The sequence below is a fragment of the Melospiza georgiana genome, chromosome 1, assembly GCF_028018845.1.
Source record: "Melospiza georgiana isolate bMelGeo1 chromosome 1, bMelGeo1.pri, whole genome shotgun sequence".
NCBI lineage: Eukaryota > Metazoa > Chordata > Aves > Passeriformes > Passerellidae > Melospiza > Melospiza georgiana.
Window position 1 is genome coordinate 133,653,054 of NC_080430.1, and position 24,837 is coordinate 133,677,890.

General features: G+C 39.9%; 1 protein-coding gene across 1 annotated transcript in view; it reads right to left on the reverse strand.

Moving 5' to 3' along the window:
- Nucleotides 1-618: 618 nt before the first annotated feature.
- Nucleotides 619-24,837, reverse strand: part of ESRP1 (epithelial splicing regulatory protein 1) — a 30,219-nt gene continuing 6,000 nt past the window's right edge. Inside the window, exons 5-14 of the mRNA XM_058030928.1 lie at nucleotides 19,604-19,702; nucleotides 19,447-19,501; nucleotides 17,427-17,537; nucleotides 17,208-17,340; nucleotides 17,079-17,121; nucleotides 15,487-15,788; nucleotides 13,750-13,968; nucleotides 11,626-11,824; nucleotides 9,639-9,807; nucleotides 619-709 (exon numbers count right to left, since the gene is read on the reverse strand). Of these exons, the coding sequence (XP_057886911.1) occupies nucleotides 619-709; nucleotides 9,639-9,807; nucleotides 11,626-11,824; nucleotides 13,750-13,968; nucleotides 15,487-15,788; nucleotides 17,079-17,121; nucleotides 17,208-17,340; nucleotides 17,427-17,537; nucleotides 19,447-19,501; nucleotides 19,604-19,702 (1,421 nt within the window). The remainder of the gene's footprint in view (nucleotides 710-9,638; nucleotides 9,808-11,625; nucleotides 11,825-13,749; nucleotides 13,969-15,486; nucleotides 15,789-17,078; nucleotides 17,122-17,207; nucleotides 17,341-17,426; nucleotides 17,538-19,446; nucleotides 19,502-19,603; nucleotides 19,703-24,837) is intronic.

Consider the following 24,837-nt stretch of genomic DNA (forward strand, 5'->3'; position numbering starts at 1 on the left):
GCAGTTCAACTTGCATTTTTCTGCACAAATGCTTTCTGGGTGACTTCACCCTTTGTTCCTATACAGAAGATCAAGTAATCCAAACTTGAAAGGCTGAAGCAGCCTGATCAGAAAGCTCACAAAAGCAAGAGAGTAGCTGCTATTATACAAACTACTTCATTGCTGGAATTTTACATCAGTGTGAAGCTTAGATATTGGATTCTGTAGTTACCTAAGAAAGTGACTTATTCTGTCTAACCAACACCTCATTTTAGTGCATTGCTAGGAGAGTAACATCATCTCCACACTTTGCTCCACAGAGAAAACTGGCTCTGAGAAGCTTCCTGCAGGCTCTCAGTACTGCTACTGAAGCTTAAAGTAGCACGCATTTGAAGCCCTGGGAAACATACAGAGCAGCAGCCCTTAAGATGACTGGAGTAGTTAAAATCCTTTAAATTATGGCTTTCATAGGGTTTTACATATTGTAGTGTGACATTCTGGACGCAGCAAAGTGTAGCCACCTTCTCAGGGCAGCAAATGACAAATTTTGTTGAGTATGGTGGTTATCTGAATAAAACACTATGATACCCACAAGCCCTATCTCCTGGGGCTTGTTATCCTTACCTTCACTAAGGAAGTCTAACTGCTGGGGCCTTTAAATGCAAATCCATTCTTTGGACACTGTCCTGGCCGCATCATTTGTGTGTACAAGTCCATCCTCTGCTGCATACTACAAACACAAGTTGAGATAGAAGCAATCAGAAGCCAAACTAGTGCAGAAGAGAGCCAGCAGCTGGCTGTGCAACCTTAACTTTTCTTAAAGTGCTGGGCAGATATTGAAGTTCAGGCTGCAGAATTAGACATTCATAATGCTCTCACCACCATGGCATTAAGTGCAATTCAACAACAGAAACAACACTGGGGTAATCAGCTTTCCCTAACAACAACACATTTGTACACACAGGATCTTGTTGAAGACCGCTGTCCCCAGACTCTGGCAGCCCCAACTGTCTGACCTCAAGACAGTGTCCTTGGAGACTGGAGACAAACATCTCCTGCACAGTCACACATGCCTAAAATCTCTGAAGGAAAAGTTAACAGGCTCACTACTAAATAGATTTGCATAGTGCTAATACTGAAGGATGTCACTGGCTTCTCCTATTTACTCAAGAATTTCATGAAAGTAAAAAAAAATTAAGAACTCACTCCTCCAAGAGCCCATACTTGCTCAAAGCTACCTCAATAATTTTCCTTTACCTCCTGAGCATGGCATCAAGCACCTAACCATTTCCATTGCTATTTCAATGCTGTTCCTTAGACCTGGAATAACCTCTCCAAACCACACTAGAGAGATAGCTCTCAGATGACCTCCACTTCTGTGCTCCCAGCCCAAGACTATGAAAATATCATGAAAAATTTCTACTGGGCTCTATCAGTCTTCCCTTTGTGTCCTTACATTGGTGTTTCAATCCTTAGCTAAACTAGTGTTCATGAAGACTAAGTTTAGCCCAAAGGCTACTGGCCTAAGATGCTTTGTGGAGTCCTCCTCCCTCCACATAAGTCCTATAGAGAGTCCTAGCCTATACTGCACCTCCCTAAATTGAAGCTCAGCTTCTTGAGTGCCTCTGTAGCTTCCAAGTCCAGCAGGCACATTTGCCCCCAGGCATATGTCCTCACTGGTTTGCAGTCTTGACCTCCCTGAGTTCCCATTATCTGCAAAGCCCTGAGTCATCTTTATGCAGCAGAGTATGGAAGGGAGGAGTTTCATCACAACAAGTAGCAAATAAATCCAGCAGCCAAGCCTGGACATAATTCCTGACCATAAATCCAGCAGCCAAGCCATTCCTGGACATAATATATAGATGTTTATAGCCTCCCTGCAGAGAAACCTCTTCAAGGTGTTTCAGGAAGTGAATGAAACTGACTGAGGTTTAACACTGCTGCTTCTACATGGAACAGCTGTCCATGCCTAGAAAGAAAGCTGCTTTTCCTTTTTCCACAGGAACTGCTTATGATACTTGTTTATCCCCACAACTGTGCTCTGGGCACCTTTGTGACAACATCTTCACTGGTGGTTCCACTAGATAGCAGAGATAGCCTGGTGCCAAGGACAACACTTGTAATCATTTTTGTCAATTTGGAGCCTATTATCAGAAAAGGCAGCTGTTGGAAGGTAAGACTTTATGCTCTAGAGAACCATCTTCATGCAAACTTGTCACAACACCTCTCACTAATCATTTCCTGTATGCCTTTTCTGTTACACTAGTAGTAATACAAATCCCTAAAAAACAGTCAATACACCTTTGTACTACTCAGATTCTCAAACATAACAACCAAGAGTCAGCTCATGACACTAATGAAGCCAAAAATAAGTCTTCCCCACCACTGCACCATTCAGCTTTAGAACTTATAGCCATCACATGCTGTCTTCAACCTTTTTTTTATGTAGCTATAGAGTAAGGATATGAATCCATGGCAGATATGCCCATCCACAGTTTGGATGCAAGCTCCAGGTCAGTATCTGCCAAATACATCTGGGGATGGAGCTCCCCACAGCTGCCAGGAAGGCAGCATTTGCCTCCAATTACTTATCTTTCATGGACTGTTGAGACACAGCATCTTTTGTGGTCAATGGCTACTGCCAGATTTTAAAGGCTAGTGCCACAAAGGGACCGGCTTGTCTTGTTTTAAAGCAATATTAATGCTGCAATAATATAATTTATACAGGAGTAATAAAGAAAAATCTTTTATTATGCCCAAAATATTCAATCTGTAGATGCTGGAAACTTTGATATTCTTTTTCAGGCCTTTCATAACCTTTCTCAAGGCTAAGGGTGCTACCTGTTCTGATTCCCTAAGAGAAGATAACATATGGACTGTTCCCAGCCCATTCTGTGTTCACCCAGTCTGAGGGGTGACAACCTCCCAGAGGAGCAGCAGCAAGTGACTTAGAGTGGTCATGTCTCCAGATGGAAAAGAAGTCAACAGAAGACACATGAAAACATTGAAAAGTGCCTAGGCAGGCATACAAGACAAGTATTCCAGTCTATATTCTCTAATCAAACAAGCCTCAGGAACAAATACTTGCATGTTTTACATCAGGCCAGACAGAATTTCTACAGTTGTTCTTAGTAGGTGTATATCACTATATAATGATGCAGTGCAAGAGCTTGAACTCTTTTTATATCCTTTAGTTCTCGAAATCAAATATGAACTGAAGTGTTTCCCAATGCAAACCTTTTTTCCTTATGAACTGATCCCTCTTCCTGAATCTCATCAACAGGCAGATTGGATTTTTTCCAATCAGTATTTCTGAGATTGTTATATTCTCCAAAAAAATCTCAAAATAAAACAATTAATTTCAGAAATCAGTTTTGGATGCAAGAACAAGTTTTCACATGTTCTAAAGGTTGATATTGGCATTCAAGCAGCATTTATATACCTCAAGGGACCCCAAATATTCATCACTAAACTATTATGCAGAAACATTGAGGTTCATGGTCTCTCCTGATTTCCTAACAAGTTTTTCCATTATACATTTGGTTAACAGATACCAATATCCAGAAGGAAGCTGTTTATATTACAAGTGGGTGTGAGTTGGGAGCAGTCAGCATACATAACCAAGCAGCTTTTCAGATCTCTGCCAAGTATCTTGCAGGTCCATCAAGAGAACCACAAACATACCCAGCACTATTTGCACATAGGAACAAACATGTGCATAGACACCATCTAGAGGTTTCAGCTCTCTCCCTGCAGATTTTCTATCCCTATTTTTCCTTTGACTTTTTTTATCTGTAGTCCTGAAAGTTTTTTGTTTGTGAAGTATATTAACAGTTGTCTGCTTTGTGACAGATACTGACAATATCCTTTCATCAAGCTACGGATTAGTAGCTTCTATTAATTTCAGGAATGTAAAGCAGGTCCTGATTGCAAGTTAGTCTTATTTCATATCCCTTACTGTAATACTCAGAGGAGCACTAGCAGTGAAAGAGAACTTGTCAGACTCATCCATTAGTGTTTCAAGATTAAGTTATTTCCCCTCTTTTCGAGGCCTAGGAAGCTCAGCAGACCCAGAGCACCTCTGCAGCACCTCAAAGTGAGATCCTCTGACTGAAGCCAGCAGGAGGAACAGGAAAAGGAAAGGACACACATTACCAAGTAGCCTTCAGAAAAACTCAAAATTTGACAGATGATCCCAGACTTCAGTAAAGAGCAGATCATTTCAGAAACAGGTAGGGATTTTCAAGCACTCCTTGGGCAGGTATGGGACATGATTATAATGTGCACATATATACACAAGCTTACAGCATAATGTCTATAGTGTTCACTACTGGTAAGCAGCCCATGAGGAAATGCAGCTTCAGTATAAAGCTTTTTTAGAAGTGGTTCATACAAAAGTTAATAGTAAATTTTTTGGTATAATCACCAAAGTTGAAAGTTTTAACATGCTACTTTGTTCACAAAAACTTACAAGACGTGTTACTAGCAAAAGTATTTACACAGCCTGTTCCAACATTGGAATGTTTATCCACATTTAAAGAAAGAAAGGCTGCATAACTTGACAAACAGTAGAAGTAGGAACACAAAACCATCAGGTCACCTGTAAATCAAACAAACATTTAGATCCCTGTGACTATATAATCATGGAGGAATATTACAGATGGTATACTCAACAAGGCAGACTTTTTTAAAATTAGAACCCAAAAAACTTTCAGGTCCAAGGAGTCTTATTCCAAGATCAACCCAGCTCTATCCTTGGAAATATCCTCCTTTAAAAAACCCTCCTTCCACCTATCCCTGGAAACAAAGCTCCTTCAGTACAGATACCTTCCCCACATTTAACCAGACAACCTGCTGCCCCCCTCTGCCTACTGAAATCAACTTCCCAGCTGGATAAGGCCATGTAGCATGACAGCAATAAGCAGGGGGAATGGATCCAGAAGCTCTGCCACAGAAGACTGCAACAGTCTGCCCTGGGTAGTGCTGGGGCTTCCAACACACCCCTGTTAAGGCTGCCTCTGAGTAAAGTGAAGCACCCAGCAAGGTACCTTGGTGCCATGAATAACCTGAGATCATTGCAAGTGTTTTAAAAAGCCACCTGCATGGATGACACAAATGCCTTCAGGCACAACAGGCAGATCTTCTCTCCCACCATTGAACTGCGTTGTAAATAGACAAAAGGAAAAACTGTACTCATACTGATCTCTGCGGCAAGCTTGCACAATGCTGCTGTAACAAGTAATCCCTCATAAAAATCCAGTTGTTTCACTAGTTAATACAGGAACAGTCAGAAGATGACAGTAAGAGGTGGTACCTGAAAATCAAGTCATTGACAATATTAAGGAAACAAAAGGAAGAAGTCCCCACCAGTCTCCATGGCAGCATTTTGTGTGGTAGGCTGAGTAAAAACTTGGACACTGCTACCAGCAACAACATTTTAACAGATGTACCAGCCTTGAAGAAAGGTGGGGTTTGTTTGGTTTGGTTTAATTTAAATAATTTTGCTGTCCTGATATCCAGATAGCTGTTGATCAGAGCATTACTCTTCTGCTGCTTTCACCCACCATGGCAGTTTTACTAATTAAAACCTACAAATGAAGGGATAATGACAGCTTATGGAGGCATGCAACAATTAGTCTTCCCAGCTAATGCACTCCTCCTCCAGTGAAATATGCTAGTAGTTAAAGGCATCCCTGCTGTTCTAATCCTAGGCAAGCTACATTTATTTTGAAACTGAGTAATTAAGTGTCCCCTCCAAACAATCATTCTGGTGACAAATTTGTGACATTAACTAAAGAGTTAAGGTTATTTTGACAAATTCATGATGGAGACGAGCTCAACAGAACAAGGACAGGTAATGAAGAGTCCCAAATTCAGACACTTAATTTAAAACATTTGAACTCCATTTATGGGACAGCAACTAAAAGCCACGAATAAGCTTTTATATCCAGTGAGTCCATCACTGCAGATGTGATTTCATGCAATCAAAGCTGACATACTTAGCATAAAAATAATAATAAAAAACAAAATCACAAGAGTTTAAGAGATGTGGCCCAGAGTGTTGATGTGATGCTGTGAGTACAACTAAAAGAGGTTTTGTTTCTGGCTGCTGCTGTTCTCCATCTGTGACAGAGCTCCCAGGCTAAATACACATATGGTTGTTTCCTAACCCAGTTCTGTCAAGTGATGCTGGTTAGCCAGACACAGACATATGTAAACAAAGCTGCTGGCAGCAGCTCTGAACAGTATCACCCACTTGTTCCTAGGTTTGCCAGTTTTGAATTCCCTGCAACTTAATTGTGCTTCAATAAGAATCTGAGCAATAACCAAGGTTAGAAAAGCCTCACTTGTTTCCCATGATGACCATTATGGAGAATCTGATTCATCACAGAGAACAAGTAAGACTTTTTTCTAACCTTGATTATTGCTCAGATTGCTCATTTTACTTTTACACATACATCTGCATGTATGCATACATAAATATCAGTGCTATATGTATGTTGCATATGTATATACTTCTACAAGGTTATAATGTACATGCTTCTACAAGGTATAATGAGAAAACCCATACCTTATCCAGAGCAGGAAGGGACATAAGCAGACATGAGAACACTAAGACATTACCCTGTATTTCCCTGTGCAGCAAGTGTCAGAATCATACCTTTATCACATAAAAAGGCCTTTTAACTCAAACCACTCCACTGTACACACTGGTCCAACAGAGAGATAACTCCAGCTTAACCACTATTAGACAAACACAGTGAAACAGACCCACCCTCTTGAGCAGTACCTGTATCTCTCAAGACAAATCCCACAAAGGTGTGAACAAACAGATTTACCTACCCACCTTGGTTCAACAGCACAAGAATTTACCATAGGGGTCAGAACACAAGAACGCTCTTCCACTTATTTGGAGTTCAAGGACTTTTTGAGGCAGGTGTGGTTTCTGTGTATTCACTAACTCACAATGAATTTCCTGCCGTGGAATTTATCCAGTTTGTTTGAACCTACACCAGGTTTCAGTTTCCATATCATGTTTTGGCTATGAATCATACAATTAAGAATTCCTCTTTCCACTATGCTATTTAAAATACTTTCTTAAAAAGGAAAAAACAAATGCATTACTACATGTATGGATTTTGACAGATACTTTTGAGGCTTTGAAGGCACTGCTTAAAAGTGATAAAAATGGCATCAGAATTTAATAAATACAATAAGATTCAACTTTGTTTTAAAACTGTTTACCCTGTAGCAATAGCTTTCAAGTTTGTATACAGTAAAAGTTTCTACAGGATGTGTCAGCAGTTGCCAAGTAGTGCAGTTATTTCCAATGTACCTAGAGCACCTAGTACACCTAGGATTAGATAAAGGAAAACGCCCCCTTCCCATGAATCCTATTGTTCTTTCTTAAAAACTTGAGACTAGGCAGAGAGCAAGACCACTGATTTGCTGTCAGAACATGTTGCCAGATATAATTACAAGCTGAACAGTGATATCAAAGACTGACAGATCCTGAATAACTTGCTCTCCCTCCTTTTCATTAGGAGCTCACTAAAGCTATTTTAATAGCTTAGAAGGCATTCATTTTTTTACACCACTGGTTTCATCCCTAAAGCTGTAAGAGCATTAAGACATGTCTGAGAGTTTCAGGATATCTGACAGGTACTGAAAACCAAACAAATATCTCCTACCTTTCCACCATTTAAGTTGATTTCTGTGCAGAAAATGGAGTTGGACCACTATAAAGCAACTTGACCTTGTAAAACACAAGTTGTAGAAGCTTTTGGCAGCAGCTCAAAGAAGTTTCCTTATTTCAATAAATATTCACCAGTTAGATTTATGAACCATTGTCTGATCATTACCTACCAGCTCTATATTACTTTTCCTGGATGTGCTTTTAAATGGAACACTTAGTACAGAGGATACCCCATTCTTTCCTGCTGCACATACTTAATTTTTGACTTAAACATCAGAACCAGAAAGCTACATTTAGGAGAGTTCTGATTGCTACTTCAAATGGACTCAATTATTTTTTGCACTCTGAAAGAAGCACAGGAACTTGCCTGAAAGGAGTAAGTATTAAAGAAGAACAAAAAACAAAAAAGAGAAACAAACAAAAAAACCCCAAACCAAAACAAAGCTAAACCCCAAGAAAAACCAAGTCAAAAACATCCTCTTCAAAGAATCACTACATCTATTGGAGTATATACAAATTGTCTGTAGATCAAACATTCTGGATAGAAAAGCAATACCTAAACACTGAATCTCACAACAAAGAAGCCAACTTGAGTCCAGAAATTTTTCCTTATTTTCTTTAAAAGGGCAGTATTTGTAATTGGCAGTGAACTTGTGTGATAATGGTTTCCTAAAAACAGTGAACAACTGCCAGTTAGACAAGAATATAAAAAGGATATTTTGGGGCTTGGGATTGATGGGTCTGTGACCAACATCCATGCCCACAGCCTAAGCAGCCAGTGATGAGACTCATGTGGGAACTCCCTCAGTGAGAAATCACTAGGGCCTGACATTTAGCCTGCAGTGGCCAGTCTATTCTCATCCTAAGAAGTGAGTCAGTGACCACAGACTATTACTGCTACTGTGTTTTCATGAAATATAGAACTGTTATTGAAAACCTTATTTTATATTGCCAGTGCAAGTTTGGAATTTTATTTTTCTTAATCTTACATCAACAAGGCTGAGTTTGGTAATATCATAACCATAAGACAGATATTGAAGGCATTATAGAAACTAACTCATGAGTGAAAGAAACATTTTAATAAAAAACCACAACAGTCATTTCACAGACATATAGGTAAAGTATAAGAAAACCTTTGTTATCTCACAGGTATTGAAGTGCTCATATTGCTTAACAGCTTCCTAAGTAGCTATTTGGTCCCTGCTGCAGAGATAAAAAACTTGAGTTGTTTAGCAGATTTCCTAACAGAGAAATGGTTTATGGCTTAAAGGGAACATGGCTCCTTCCAAGGCCTCATGACTGCAGAGGGCAACAGATATCCAGAGAATTTGTTCTGTAGCAGGTAGCTAATACATCCAAAAGAATCAAAAGCCCTTTGTGAGAGGTGTTGATGTTGGAAGGACATGAACACATGCCTCTATATGCCTTACATGTGCATTCAATACAACATGTAGTCATAGAAGTAAACAGTTTTCATCATAAAGGTCAAAAGTTATTTTGTTACAAAGAGGCAGTATTTCAGAAGTTGCTAAGGCAGACCCCAGTCCACCCATTCTAAAGAGGGGCCAAGGGCTTCTTTGTGGACATGGGAAAGAGTACTGCACGTGTCAATTCCCACTGAGGGCATAACAAAATAAACAGGTAAGTTTGAGAGGAATGTTAGGTGAAACAAAAACAAAAAATATACCACTTAAATGTGTGTACTAGGTTAAAACAAACAAATACACTAACCAGCCCCCCTGTCTCCCAAACATTGCTACCTGCAATACCCTAAAACTTGGAAAATCCCTAGTTATCCTGAAATTGTTTCCCTGAACAAGATACCAACAAGCTGTTTGTGGCATCACAAGTCCTTAGTAGAGCAGACAATGTTCTTTTGTGAGTTTTGTGCATTTGCTGGGGACAATTAAAAAAAAAAGAAAAAAGACTTCTGTGCTGCTGCTTGGGTTCTCTTCTGCTTTACCTGGGGTAATAAGCTGTGTAGTTCATGAAGAGCTGAGCCCCAGCAGGGTAGTAGGCTGTGGAGGGCTGGAGTGTTCGTGGGTTCAGAAGCATGGATGGCTGATACAGAGCAGCTTCTGTTGGCACAACTGCAGCAGGAGCCGGAAAGGAGTAGGCAGGGGGTGAAAGGCCTACAGGGAGCAAATGCAAAATAGATTAGGACCTCTGAAATTCCAGAGCTAATACATACACACACAACTCCACAGGACATCAGGAACCTTCTCATGCTTGTTCACCACAGAAAAGAAATGTGAGCCACCAATGCAAGTGTGACTACAGGGTGTTACACTTAGCATCCAGCCTACGGAAAAGTCAAAAATACACAAAAAAAATCACCTCTTGCTCTGGGAAATAGGGTCCCTTTCTAAAACATAGGTCAGTTTTGCTTTTCTAGGCTCATATTTTAATGAAGTCTGCATTCAAAACCTACAAGACTTCTGCACAGTAAGAAGTAAGTGTCTGTGACAAAGATCTGTTTAACATTCAACAAAACAGAGAAGACTTTCATCCTGGTACTGCTTATGCCTTAATTAAATCAACAGCAGAGTGAGAAAAGCCATGGCTTTGCAGCTTGAAGTGTTAGCACTAAATGAAAAAAAACCCAACCAAAAACCAAAAGTGTACTTTGTGCTGTTTCAGCAATATGTTAGGCCCTAAATGAATTCTCACTGATGAGAGTTCACCCTCCTCCTTTGCTTAATGCTTCTCCTCCCTACTTCCATAGAACTGAACATAAAGCTTTAGATAAAGTAAGCCTTTAATTTTACTATTCAGAGTTACAGCCAGCATCTCACTGTATTGTAAAATGAGGAATGACAGGGCCAAAAGGCCTTATCTGAGGAATACATCACAGGCATTTGTAATTGGAAATGGGAACACTGACCAGTGTGTTTCCAAAAGTTTGTGACTCTGCCCAAGAACCTGTCCTAGAATCTGTCAGCTTCCAACCCATCTGGAACAGCCTTCACATACAGGACTATCTACTGCTGACCCCTACTCAAGATACTTTTGTTGAAAGAAAAAAAAAACCTCTCCCAAGGATTAGCTGAAGGTCTACTTGCACTCAAAAAAACCACCCCAAAGGAAGTTGGCAGCTGCATTAGCAGCTCTGACTAGCATGTAGAGGACTTTTCAGAAAAGATCTACAACCTAAAAAATACACTTACATAGAGAGACACCGAAAAAGCTACTACTTGACTACCTTGCCATTTACGACTTTGGAAACAAAGTATTATTTTTCCCATAGGCTCAGATTTATGTGGCACAGATGCCTTAGCAAGTTAGCCCTTAAGCTCCTCAAATATTTCCCCCAAAAGTTTGCATAGAAGTCAGTGTTCACCCTAGTAGGTCTGAGAGTCAAAATTTAAAAGGAAATACAGATTTTGCAATTCTCTGAGGCAGAAGCCACGTGTATTTCACTCCCACAAAGCCAACCTCCATTTCATATGAACAGCAAAATGCAAAGGAAGAGTTCAGTCAATTGCAGCTCAAAAAGCAGAACATATGATTAAGTCTCGAAGGGGAGCATTACCTATGGTTTCTCAAATTAAGTTTTGGAACTGAAAAGGAAGGTCTCTTACTTGACATGCTCACCATGACAAAAAAATATAAGTACAGATCAATTAAAATACAAAACGATTCTTTAAGGTCTAGGTAAGGCTTAGAAATTACTTTTCAGAATCCTCACTCACCCCAACCAATTAAAGTTTCAAGGAGGGGAGGGAAAATTTGCCACTGGAAAAGCAAAAGTAGTTCTTCAGTCATAATAATTTATAACCAAAGGGAAAAACAATGATTGCAAGCTGGTGATGATTTAAGACAGAAGACCTTATTTTAACACCCCCATCTCATAATACTACCCAAGAACCAGGACAAGAGTCAGCAAAGCAGCTCCAGTACCTACCCACACACAGTGTAGAGCAGAGTGGCAAGACCCAAGCAAAACTTACATGGTAACTTACATGGTGGCGGGGACAAGCCATTTCGATTTAAAGTGCCCCCCATTAATACAAAGTTCATCTCTTCAGCAGAACATTGAAAGACTTCAACATATCTGTCCTTCATAGTCTTCTTATGACACTTCTGTGCAGCCAGGAAGGCTCGATCTGCAGATTTCATCTGAATGAAAGCATCTCCAGATGGACGTCCCTACAAACAAGGCAGACAAAAAAGAAATGTTTCTGTAGGTTCCATGAAGGAGCAGAATAGCAATAATTTGTGCTGTTATAAGTCTCTTCAGTCATAAATATATTCATCTCCAAAGTCAAGTACAGCCAGTCATCCTGAGCACTCACCAGCATGTTTAAGCTCTCCTCTCTAAAGTTTTTCCCACTTGTGATAACTTGATTGTATTTATTCACCTGTTTTGATTATGCTACATTGTAACTTGTTACATCTATATCTAAAAAAAAAGACACCTATGGGAGAGACTGTAATTCAGTAGTACTTTGGTGCTTTGAGACCTGCTCTTGCAAATTTACTATGAATGCAGAATTGGAAGATCTAGTCCCCATTTATTACCTGTGATTTTTAATATTCATTATAAAAGTGCTCATTGCTAAATAATTTGTTTTAAATTTTATTTTCTGAAGACCAGCATGGGCTGGGATGCTTTAGTAGAGTACTAACTAGCCCAACATTTAGTATGAGCTTGCAGAGAGGAAAAAAACCATCTTTGTATGTGTAAATGAGTGGGATACACCACTGGGAGGAGTTATTTTAGCCACATGCAGCTGCTGATTTGAAGCAGCCAAAGCTAGAGAGAAATCTGAAGCTGGCTCCAACTCAAGCTCTGGGCCAGTCCTTCTCGTTTTGGAGGGGACAACAACACTGTTAGCATCCTTTACACAGTCATTTATGATTAGAGGATTGAAACCTGGGAACTTTGAGAAAGATAAAAACCTAGTAGTCAGGCAAAAGCAGTATTTGGGGAGAAAAAAAAAAGTCTGATAGCTTTGGGCAGAGCAAGAGTAGCAGACAGCCCTTAGGGTTATATGCACACACCAATTTCCTTATCCAGGTTCTTTCATTAGTGCTGTCAAGGGCTGATACTACTGTAAATCATTACTTCTGCTTTAGTATTTGCACTTTTCTTAGTCTCTCCCAGCACTACACATTCATTAGTTTTTTAGCCTTGTCTAGGTCAAGTTTCCACAGACACAGGAATGTCTTTAGATAGACAAGTACTGAAATAACTACAGTCCCTTCTCCATCCCCATATTCCTGAAACACAGAAGTCCTACTTGGGACCAGGAAGTATTTTTTAGTTTTGGTTGATATTCAGCCTAAGCTACGACAATTTGAGAAAACTCTATAATTTTTATAGAGTTTTTTAATCAGCTTGTTCCATTGAACCACTCAGAGCATCTCCATGGAGTTAAAGGATTCCTCCCCCTGAAGTCACAAGAATAGAAAGATAAAGATCACAAGAATGTACAATCCTTTGTCTAAAAGGTTTTCATAGAAACTGCTTCCATAAAAGAATGGCAAAGATGTCACACTTTATACACATCAATGAGCCATTAATCTTGGTGCTAAGCTGTGACTGTTTAAAGAAAGCAAGAACACAGGAAACCTTCTGACTTTTGACACGGGAATTCCTGTCTCTAGAAGGCTGCAGTCACATTTGTCCTCAAATATACTTGTGGCACATTGTTCAGCAAGGCAGGGACAAACCACTCCTTTGAGAGCTAACATTGCCCACACTTGTGTTTTGATGGCACTTCTCACCAGGTACAAGAGGAATCATGCACACTGTTGAGCAAGACTCTTCACTTCAAGCCTCCCACAGCTCAGGATCATGGCTGCTATTCCGGGAGCACCAACCCCTCCAAAACAGGCTCAGCTTTCAGCACATGGGTCTCAGTGAAAGAAACCACTCTACACCAAATGCAGCAGTCTGCACAGCAGGGCTCAAGTCATCTGCTGCCAGCACTCTTTAAGAGGAGAGCAGGAGGCACATTAGTACAATTACTGCTAGTCCCAAAGGTGCTTCCCTATGGACATCATCATCAGGACTGTATTCACAGATACAAGCATTTGGCAGAGTGGCTAGAAACATGTTGCCTACCAACCTGGTGATTTAGAACCATGTGAACTCCATGGGTCCGAATATCTGTAGAAAACTCTCCCAGGAAGTCCAGAATGTCCTCTATAGTAGCAGCATAGGGAAGCCCACGCAAACGTATGCAGTCTCTGATGTTAGTGGGAGGCACAAATTGTTGAGGTAATACTGGAAGAATTGGAGGTGTTGGGAGAGGAATGAGAGGTGTGGAAGAGTACCTGTTCAGCACCTGTGCAAAACAAAAACAGATTACAGAAGCCTCCTCACTCATTCTTCAGCCTAGAAGGAGTAAATACAACCCCAATGCCACCTGTTTTCACTCTGGGCGGTATTTTAAGATACAAATGAGCTAGAGAGAAATATTAACTGCAAAATATCTGATTTCTAAGCACTGTGTTGTGATTTAAGCTCAGAATCTAGCAGACTTCTATAGTTGTTCTATGATAAATAGTCATGCTATTGTTCTAAAAAAAATTTCGTTCTTTTTTTCTTTAAAAACAGTTTTGCTTTGGGATAATGCAAGTCTCAATAGAGATCTTAGAACATGAAACCTGTATATCTACAGTATTTTTATTGTGCAACTATCCTAAAACATTCTACCATCTACAGAGTCACAATGACACTTCTACCCAAAAATATCTCCTCTGCAAACCTTTAGGAGAGTTTGGGAACTAGAAGTGCATTTCACATCCCTAACTGTGCCTGCCATAGGCCATTCAAGAAACATTACCAAGTCACAGTACCCATGACATTTACACTTTGAAATTTCTTGTTAATTTTAACAGAAAAAAACCCTGTCTGGTGAAAAGTTGCCTGAATATTCCATCACTACTCCTGAACTCTCTCTGAGCAAGATTAATATTTATTTGCAGTTATGCAGCTATCAGAAGGTTTTACTAAACAAAAACATATGAGAGTACTTGAGAAAAATGCAATGACAAGTGAGCACTGTGGCTCTGCCTTCTAATCACTAATGTAATCTTTTAAACACAGCACTGAAATCTCTACATATTAGGGAGAACAGAGCTGCATAATTTCTTGGATGCAATGACATGGCTACAATTTGCATCACAGATAACTTCTCGGCATGACTCTAAAAGGTATCTACCTCTACTGAAGCTCTGCAAATATTTTTGGAGACTTAAACAGTCCACTCAGCTCTCCTCCCTTTCCCTGACAGCTTAGCTGCAATTAATAGTCCACCAAGCCCTGTTAATCCAGACTCATCACTTTGAAACTCCTACCACCCTCTGCCAGGTAGCCTGTGCATCTGCAGAAAATGGCAGAGATCTGCCCTTAAAGACAATTTGTAGAATTCTTCAGATACATTACACTGGAGAGGACCACTATATCAAAAGGCTTTGCTTTTTTGTGTCACTGACTAAAGATAAACCTTTTAGCTCAAGATTTGTTGCTAAACACTCCTGAATAGATAATCATTGGACTTAGTAAAATTCAGAATATATAGTGTAAAGCACAAGACCCACGTCTACATTTTACAAAGCTATTGGAAGCCAAAATCCCAAAGGTTTGTATATGATTGAGAACATCCTTATACCATAAGATCTTACATTTAAAGGAAACAAAGTCTCCACAGAAATTCAGACAATACTCATTCCAGCAAGAGTCAAGAGTGAGAAAAGGTAAAAGAAGCTTTCAAGTCAAGGCCCAGCATTATTTGCTTCCTCTACTTCCAGCATAGAAGTTTGGACTACAAAAAGCCAACATTTGAAAGGTTTGCACTCACCTGCTGAACTTCTGCTGCAGTGCTCCGGAAGAGTTCAATGTACCTTTTCCCCAGCAAATCCTTGTGCTTTTTCAGTGCATTTTGTGCATATTCCTCACAAGCAAACAAGACAAAGGCATCTCCTGTTGGCCTGCTGTCAGGGTAAGTGACAAACAGGACTCCCTCCTTTCCTCCTGTTACAGGGCAGTGCTGGCCAAAGAAAGTCAGCACTTCTTCTGTTGTTACATTGAAAGGAAGACCTCGCATCCTGACAATCACTTGGTTTTCTTTTGACAAGAACTGTGCAACCTCATTGGAAGTACCTTTAACAAGAAGTACAGAAGCACTTCAGTCTAGTATATAAAAATCATGTTACCCCATCATTTAGAGGAGATTGATCTTTATTCAAAGGAAAAATAGGGAGTACTTGCAACATTCAAAGCTCAAGGAAAGCACAATCTGTCAATCTCTTGTGTGAGCGGGACCTGTGCTATTGTTCCCCTTGTCTAACTGTGGAATACCTCTGGCATGCTCTGGAGCCATACTATATGGCAACCAAGTCCCCAGATCATTGTCCTGGGAAAGAAAGCTGGAAGAGCAGGTTGAAAACAGCTCAGGGATTTCATCCTACCTCAACAGAACTGTCAAAGCCTAACAATTCTACTTTCAGTACCTTCAAAAGACCAGTGATGCTAATAACACAACCTTATTCACAGGTAGTTGCTAACCAAATTCATATCTTAATACAGTCCTTTCACTTACAGCTCTCTTATTCTGCAGAGTTTGGTTGTACCAGACACACCATTCTTCATGAATGTCACTGTGCAATGTCTTTCCCTGTCTTTCCTTCCAAACCTATCAGTTAGCTATGGAGGTGACAGCTTAACCACTCTGAAGCCTCAAGCTCAGATCTCCAGTTAGTCACTTACAAACCTCAGCCCAAATCTCAGTCAGGAAGCAAAGAGGAACTTAAAGTATTATTGCAGATAAAACAGCTTATTTGCTCTTAATTCAAATTTTGTATGCTTGCAGACAAAGGGGAAGAAAAAGAGATTAAGAGAGAGTTTGAAGTGCAAATTTTGCAGCCTCTCAATTATCAGCAAATTTTTCAAGATTCCCCTTAAATAAGTATTTCCCCCACATCCTCCCCATTAAGTCTGAGGCAAAGATTTGATTTGAAAAAAATCAGTTCCATAAATCCCTTGCATTTACACTGTGATATCTGTTTGTTCTTACATGCATGCCTCCACAGCAACAGCAGATATATTGTTTTGAAAAACTACTCTGGTTTCATTTTTTCAGCAATCAATAGCATTTAGATTCCCACTATCATGAAGATGACCTAACAAATTAAGTTCATATACAAGATCACTTTGCCCAATCAAATCCAGATTGACAGGCTGCTTGAAAGTGGCAAGAATGTGGAAGAGAGGCAGACAGATAAATCATGGATCATCTTGGACTGTTGCTAGCAGGATACATAATAATCAATACACCAGCCAACTTCTTGTTCAAAGACAGGAAAAGGGGCCACATTCAACAGGAGCATTTTGCAGCCAAAAGTTAGAGATGCTGATGGAACAAAGCATCCCTTTTCATCCCCTAAAAATTACCTCCTGCAATTTTAAGGAAGTCTTCACCTGTTGCCTTGTATACCTAAAGGAAAAAAAAGGAACATGTGATTGGCATGTAATTTGCATTCATTTCAAGAAGAGGATGTCAAAGCCCACCATGTCACCCACCTCTATGTATCGGTTCCCCATGTGATGCTTGTGCCTTTGTAGTGCTAGATCTCTGTGCTCTTCACTCACGAACCTCACAAGAGCCTCCCCATTCCTCCTACCTTGGGCATTGAGACAGAGTGCAGCACCTCCTCTGCAAAATTTAAATCAAGAGATGAAACTCCATGACCTATGCAGCTGAAGAGCCACAAAGGTACAAGTAAATTCTTCACTACTAACTTGGCAATATTTAGACCTTTGAAGAACCTCGCTATGTCCTGGTCAGATGACTGCCATGGCAATCCTCTTGCTCGGATAACAGCATTGTCATCCACAAGTTCCATCTTGCTGCTGCAGGCACAGAAAGAAGTGGTAATGCAGAGACATCTGTCATACACCAACCTGTCTGCTTGTCATTTATAGTCCAGGAACAGGCTTCTGTCCCTGCTCCATGTCTGCTGGATAGCAATGCCAAGGCAGTGAGGCCCAAGTGCCACCAACAATTGAAAGCTGTTGTACAAGTCTCTCCAAGGGACAGTTTGCTTTGTTAAGTTGCCCTTTCCAAATTCCCCTTTCATGCTTTACCACATTTACTCTTTGAGCTGTCATCTCTTCAATCATATTTCCAGTTAATTTCCCTTTCCTGACATCATTTGTCCTTTTCCATTATCTGAAGAGGGTTACTGGTATAAAAATCAAGTACCTGCAGTTCCAATCTAGCTAGGAAGATATTGAAGCAGAACAATTAGATATAACAGACCTTAGTGCTTATTACTTCTACTGTGACAGTGAGTAAGAACCAGTCACAAGCCAAGACAGAATCTGTTCAGGGTGTACCAGCACACAGAGGACTCTGGCCTGAAGAGTCAAGCCTTAACATTGCTGGCTGGGGCCATCACTGTGCTACTAGAGACTAACATAGCTAAAGGCTACATTGGCTGCTTAGCATGGGAATAGCTTAGCCACAGAAAGCCAAGTTTAATTGGTCATTACTACAGTCCCTTTTGTTCCCTTATTTCTTGAAAGTGTCAAGTTCAACAAAACCTCACAGCTACCCAAGCCTGCCTGTCTGGTCATCACAGGAACAGCTTTTTTGCACGAAAGAGCTTAAGTGATTGATTAAGTAGATAAAGTGCTGTTCAGTAGTAGAGGACTCTCACATACAAAAGGGCTGTGGTATGCCTGGTGGGTCATGTTTCTCACTCACATTTTAATTTCTCAGGTGGTCTTTCTGTAGATGTCTGTCTCAAACTGTTCCCCCTTACCTCCTAGTTCTGTACTTCTCATTATCTCAAATAAAACGTGAACCTTCCACTTCATCCCAGAATTCCATTAATGAAAAGGAAAAAGGTTAGAACAAGGCTGAACATAGCCTCTGAGCTAATCTCTCTGGATACTGTCTACCAATGTTGCATTTTTTCTTACTTTTTTTTGACTCAAGTATAAGCATCATCTACCGTTATGACAGATCCTTAATCTGAAAGAGGGAAGTGTTTGTGTAAGATGGGAATATAAATAAGGTCAGTTTAACACTAGTGATTACTACTAGTGATTTCTCAATGATTTCTCTGCAATATCACAAGATGTTAAACTGTGTTTAACATCTTGTGATATTGCAGAGAAATCATTGAGAAAACCACTGAGAAAAATCTGTATTTACACATAGAAAAAAGGCAGTTATACTAAAAAAAAAAGCCCATAATCAACTACCCAAGCAACAAAGCAGGCAACAAAAGCAGATAAAGCTTTATGTTTAAAACATATTTGGGAATAAGAATCACCATAGATTAAACAACTGAGTGGTAGCACAGTATTCCTGGCATGATATCTTTATAAAAGTGTTTTTTCCCTATTAAAAAAATTCTGTATATGCAGTACCTGTGCAGTAAATTGCAGGAAGAGTGCAGTAGTTATTAACTAAGAGGGTTATTTCTGAAACACTGCTCGTTCTTTGTTAATAGCACAACACATTTAGTACCCATTATAAGCACTTATTAGCAGAATACAGATCTCGGCAGCTAACAGGCAACACTGAAGCCTAACAAGAAAACAGGTTTGTATCTGATCATAGATTGCCTGTTCCCTTTCCCACTTGAAGGATCTAATCAATTCCCCTAGCAGTGGGAAGGCAAATAAATATAATGGTAACAGCTATCAGCAAATTAGGAAGAGAGAAGTACAGCTGATCTAAACAGTAACCTTAAATAAAAAGTGGTGGGGGCTGAAACACGTGCAACAAGAAGAGGGAGGAAGTACTTACCAAGGTCCACTTTCAAATTTGTAGTTTACCCTTTCTGGATCTGAAAATCTGTGATCTATGAAATAGAGCACAAGTTATTTCCTATTTTGTCAATGTACAGGACAGGCAGCAAAACCAAAGAAGGAACAAAGAAAACTCATTCATCATCGTCACTTACTGTATGGTTCAGATATTAATGTTAAAATAATATTCCCCATATCTTCAACTTGAGAGGCTCCATAGGGAAATGCTGGACTGCTCTTGTCAAGATTTAAATCTTTTTGCTGGAGTTAAGTCAATCATCACCAAACAGATTTCTAATTGGTTTCCTGCTATAGCAACACACTTTCATGTTGTCCTTGTAAGTTGCTTCTCAGAGGAAGATTTAATCCATCTTCCTGCTGGGATACATTAGCTGCTCTGCCTTTGCCTCGAGTTACTGCCACCTGTGGGAGTGCAAGGTCACTGGAGAAAGCATCTGGGGACAGGAGACCCCATAATAAGGACATGTATTTAAAATGTATGTCTGACAGATACACTGATGCATGTGGAAGAGACTGGAGCCCTGTGCTCTTTAATTAACATCCGCTTTAATCTTCAGGGGAAGTTCTGGGGCAGGAGAAGAAGCAAACAATCAACTGAAAGCTTCAGAAATGGAGGGATATACCACATGCTTTTTGACCAGGAAAATCCCAAAGCAGAGCAAGTATCTCACCGCTTCAACAAAATTCGTAAGTGACACCTTGTCTAAACCTTGCCCACTCTTAGAAGTTATAACCCAAGTTTTGTGCTGTTGCACAGAAGCATTTTGAGAATCTGGTTAGAGTCACCAGTCATGTGTTTTGCCAAGAGGTAAAACAGAGACCCACAACCCATAGCTTCAGTCCAAAGGATTTTGGAAATGACTGCAATAGAGAGCAGGAAGCATCCTGTCCCAGGAAGGCCTTAGAAAGACTATTTTTTTTCAGACAACTGTAAACAGTTTACTATGGTATCTCCTGTTTTCCATTATATTTGCCTCTCTCCAACACCAAGCTACAGGACTGCAAGATTATTTGCAGTTCTACTCCATTCTTCATTAAGAAAATTTTTAAAAAGGTCTTTTTCACTCTTTTTCTTTGAGGACTGAAGGGCAAAAAATGTAATCAAGAACAGAACAAAAATAAGGAAATCTGGGAATAAGTGTTGCACTTTTTATCCCCTTTATCAGTTTGCATCAAGACTTCAGAACAAAAATGAGAGTTTCTTAAACAAGACCCATCCTGACATGGAGGTACAATAATGCAACACATTGAAAACAGCCAAGGGCATCAATTATTTGCCCACATGCTCCCCAGACTACATTAAACACATTTCAAATGCTCCAGAGCCCTCATTATGATGTCCAAAGGTTGCTACATAGTCCAAGATAGCACTCCTATTTTAAGAGGAAACCTGCTTTCTCTACCTAGATCTGAGCAACATTTGAGTTGTCAGATGCCTACATGAAGTGCAGGGAACAGAACAGTTTCTGTTAGAAACAAACACCTCATACCAGCTTTGTTCTATCATCTCATCAACAGGTGAGCCAGCACAAATTTCTTTGTGGGATAAGGTCTTCCCTATTATTCGTAGGATGACAGCAAGACATCCTACAGAAACAGATTTTTAGAAAACTGTTTAACAGTTGTCTTGTTGCAAGTGAAAAATAACTTGAACTGAATTAATGCATTCCTCTAACACAGCAAGGAAAGGAAAGCTGCTGTGCCAACAAAATACACTTCAGGCTAACTTGATTTTGAAGCTTTGCTGGTTTTAAGTGTGCATTGGAGTATGGAATGTGAGAGGATGATGCTTAGTCTTAGAAAAACATTTGAAGCTTAAGTGAATTATCTTAGTTTGAAAACCAGAATATGTAAACCAGTGATTCCTCCCCTCCAACTGCTGGACTATAAATAGTTTCCTAGTTATTGCCTTTACTCTCCCCCTCCTAGTACCTTCTTTGAGGTAAAGTACTGAGAACATCATATAGTTTTCTTAAAAACCAAGCCAAAAAGCCTGAGCAACTCCAAAGCATGGTTTAAGAGATTATGACTATTTATGACAACAAAAAATTTCTTAATCACAGTCTCTCTTCCTAAGCTTTAAACAAGCTCAAGCTCACTACCTCCTCTGCCCCCAGAAAGGGGGGGTTGGAAAAAAAAATAACCCACAAACAGACTCTGACAGAGAGGGTGCCTAAGCAGCACCACACAGATGTTTCTGGGCACCTTGTATATCAGAGCAGAGGAGTGCTCCTCCTCCCTTTCCTGACACTGTTCCCCCTTAGCACCTAACAGCTCCACACTGGCCTTGTTCAGAGCCTCTGCTGTTCACAGAGGGAACCAGAAGCTGCTGATTGTGCAGGTGTTGGAACCCCGGTCTTGCCTGACCAAGTTTTATGAAGATTTTGGAAAAGTGTTTCCTCTGTCAAAAGTCAAGAGAAATGGGGCAGGAGTTTCAATAGTTATTCCAGCAGGGGACATGCATACACATGTGCTTGGCTGTTAGACTGTGCTGTCAGAACTGAAAAGGCATTTCAATATTTCCTTTGTGCTGAGCCAAAGATCCCTACAAGTGATCAGCATTCAGAGAGGGGAATGAGCAATGTGAGAGGGGCAGGAATTTGAAGAGAAGCCATCACACAAGGAAAAAAACAAGGACCCCACCCCATAATATTCTTCAGTGAAACTGTTTTCTGAAAAAACTAGTCCACAGGAGAGGCAGTTCCTGAAAATGCTCTAGTGCCAACAGAAGCTGGTACCAGTTGTAAAACACAGGGAATCAGTTGTGCCAAACTCTAGAGAAATATAAACACAGTGGAGAGGAGGAAGTAAGTCATCAACATTATTGCAGGCATAACCTCACAGCTTCACCTCTGATTAGTTAGAAGCACAGCTTTTTGGCAAGACTGCAGAAGAAAATTGATCATTTTCTGCATGTTTAAAGAACATGTTAAGTAAAAATCTGTATTCTAATGAACAAGATTGACTACACAGAGGTAGACATCTATGGACAGAGGCACTAGAAATTATGGTACTTGGGAAAAAATAGAAAGGAAATAGTCTATAAAGCCTATTCCTTGTTCTGTGAAGGGATAGGAGACCACATCTATGTTTCTGTACATTCATATTTAAGGGATGCTTCTCCTGGGCAATTGGAGAAAGACAATTACAGGGGATAATCCAAGTTCACATTTAAAGAAGAGTTAGAAACCAGACATGGCCATCCAGAGCCAATATATGCAGTAGCATCTACATGTATATTCTTAATGAAGCAACAAGCAAAAGACAGTCCCAAATAAGGCAGGATGGGAAACAAGGAACTACTTAATCCTAGTATGCAGCTGTGGTACCACCTCCTGCAACACTCAGCAAGTTAAAGGGAGCAGGAAGGAAAGGTATATTAGGGTGAGCTCTGTAACATGGAAGAAACTTCTAAACTATTTCCTCAGATGTAGCACCACAGCTTCATTCACTGCCAGTGTCCTCCAAGACTTATTCCTTCTCACTGTCTCTTAACCTGAGATGACATGAAATAGCATTGCAATTGTGCTCTGCACTGATGCTTTGCCCTTTGTTCTGTTTCTTATTTAAGTCCCTTTAGACAGAAGATTACATCTTTCTACATAATGCTTTGCATAAATGTAATGTAATATACTATTAGCCAGTTCCTGAGTACTATTACAGGAAATTCAAATAGCAATATCCAAGATTCTCACCTAATAACCAATTATGGGCATTTTATTGCCAGAGTTAAGCACTATTGGTTATAATTGTGCTCCATATTATTGTTTCCAAGACACCCAGGTAAAAACACAAAAACAAACCAAACAATAAAACCCCAACAAATCAAGTTTCAGTACTACAATATCCAGCATATTAAACAAGCTGTTCTGGAGTGCCCCTGAGTTTCTACTGACAACACTGGCATATACTCCTAGTAAGAAGTTATCCTCACACATCCAGTTCAGAAGTGAATGGAGCAAACCAAATACTGGAGGAAGCAAGAGCTATTTGCCATTTAATAGCTTCTGCACACCCAATCTCGAGGCAAAGGATGAGTCTTCTGCAAACCTAATAGGAATAGTCATGCAAGCTTTATTCACTCCACCCTGAAGGCACTCACAGGCTGAAAACTGGCTCAGCAAGCTTTGCAAATCAAGAAGTGTAGCAAGTATGGGAGGTACAGAGGGTGCAAGAACAACCCTCCTCCTTTGTATGCTTACACATTAAAAAAAAAATGTCGACAGACCCAAGTTCTTTTCTCTGCTGGAACATGATCACTTCCCTCAAGTTTTGTTACTCAAAATTTCTCATAATTGTCCTGCTGTCATTACACTTACACAATTCTGACAAAGTCTGCCAGAAAGCTGTCTCATACACAAGAACTGTTTTGACACTATGAGTTAGGCAGCAGTAGTACTCAGAGATAATTACAACTAGTCTCAGTTCTGCCTTGGTCCCTTGAATTTCATAGCATTTTAAACATTGCTTTACTTTTATCTAAAAGAAATGAGTTGCTGTTTGTTGTGAAACGTATAATTTCTTGCAAGGATTGGGAGTAAAGATTTGTAAAGCTTTCACCTGAGTTCTTAAGTTTGGCATGGTTTCATTGCTGTACACAAGTTTCAAGTAGCCTCCTGAGAGAGTAAGTCCACAAAGTACTTTCTAAAGGAAAACCCAGCCAGTTATTCAGTCTATTATCTCTATGCTCTTTTACAAGATTGTGCTTGCCTTGTCTGCAAGAAATACATAGCCAAGCACCTACAATCCAGTGTACTGTATACTGAAATATGTATCTGGAATTGACTGTGCTGTAGGAAGTTATCTCCCCTGACAGCTGGGAACAGCTGTGTACATTTCTCATTTGCCTGTAATCTGTTATTTGAGCAAAAGTGACCCATCAAAACAAAAGCTTTTGAAGAATTTAATAACTTCAATGACTGTAGATTAATACCCAACTTTCTGCTAACTATTTCATATAGTAAAAGTTTCCTCTTACTGATCACAACCAGGCTATACACATATAAATGGAGATGTAAGCATATGAAGGGATGTGCCCAAAAATCCTTCTACTCATGCTTCTACCAGTCTGTAAATGCAGGTCTCAAATATCCAGTCAGCTCCATACCAAAACCTCTATCTTCACCAAATGCTAATATATCTATAGTTTCTGTGGCAGAAATCATGGAAGGGTCATACACCCTCTTTACCTGTGAGGCCAAGAAACTGCACTTTCTACCAGAATAAAAAGAGCTTGATCAGATTCTATGAGCTAATCTGCAGCTTCATTTCAACCTCCTGTACTTATTTCTGATTTGTTTTTGTGTCCACACCCCAGCATATCCATACATGAAGGAAGAACTAAACAACTCTGCATACAATTTATGGA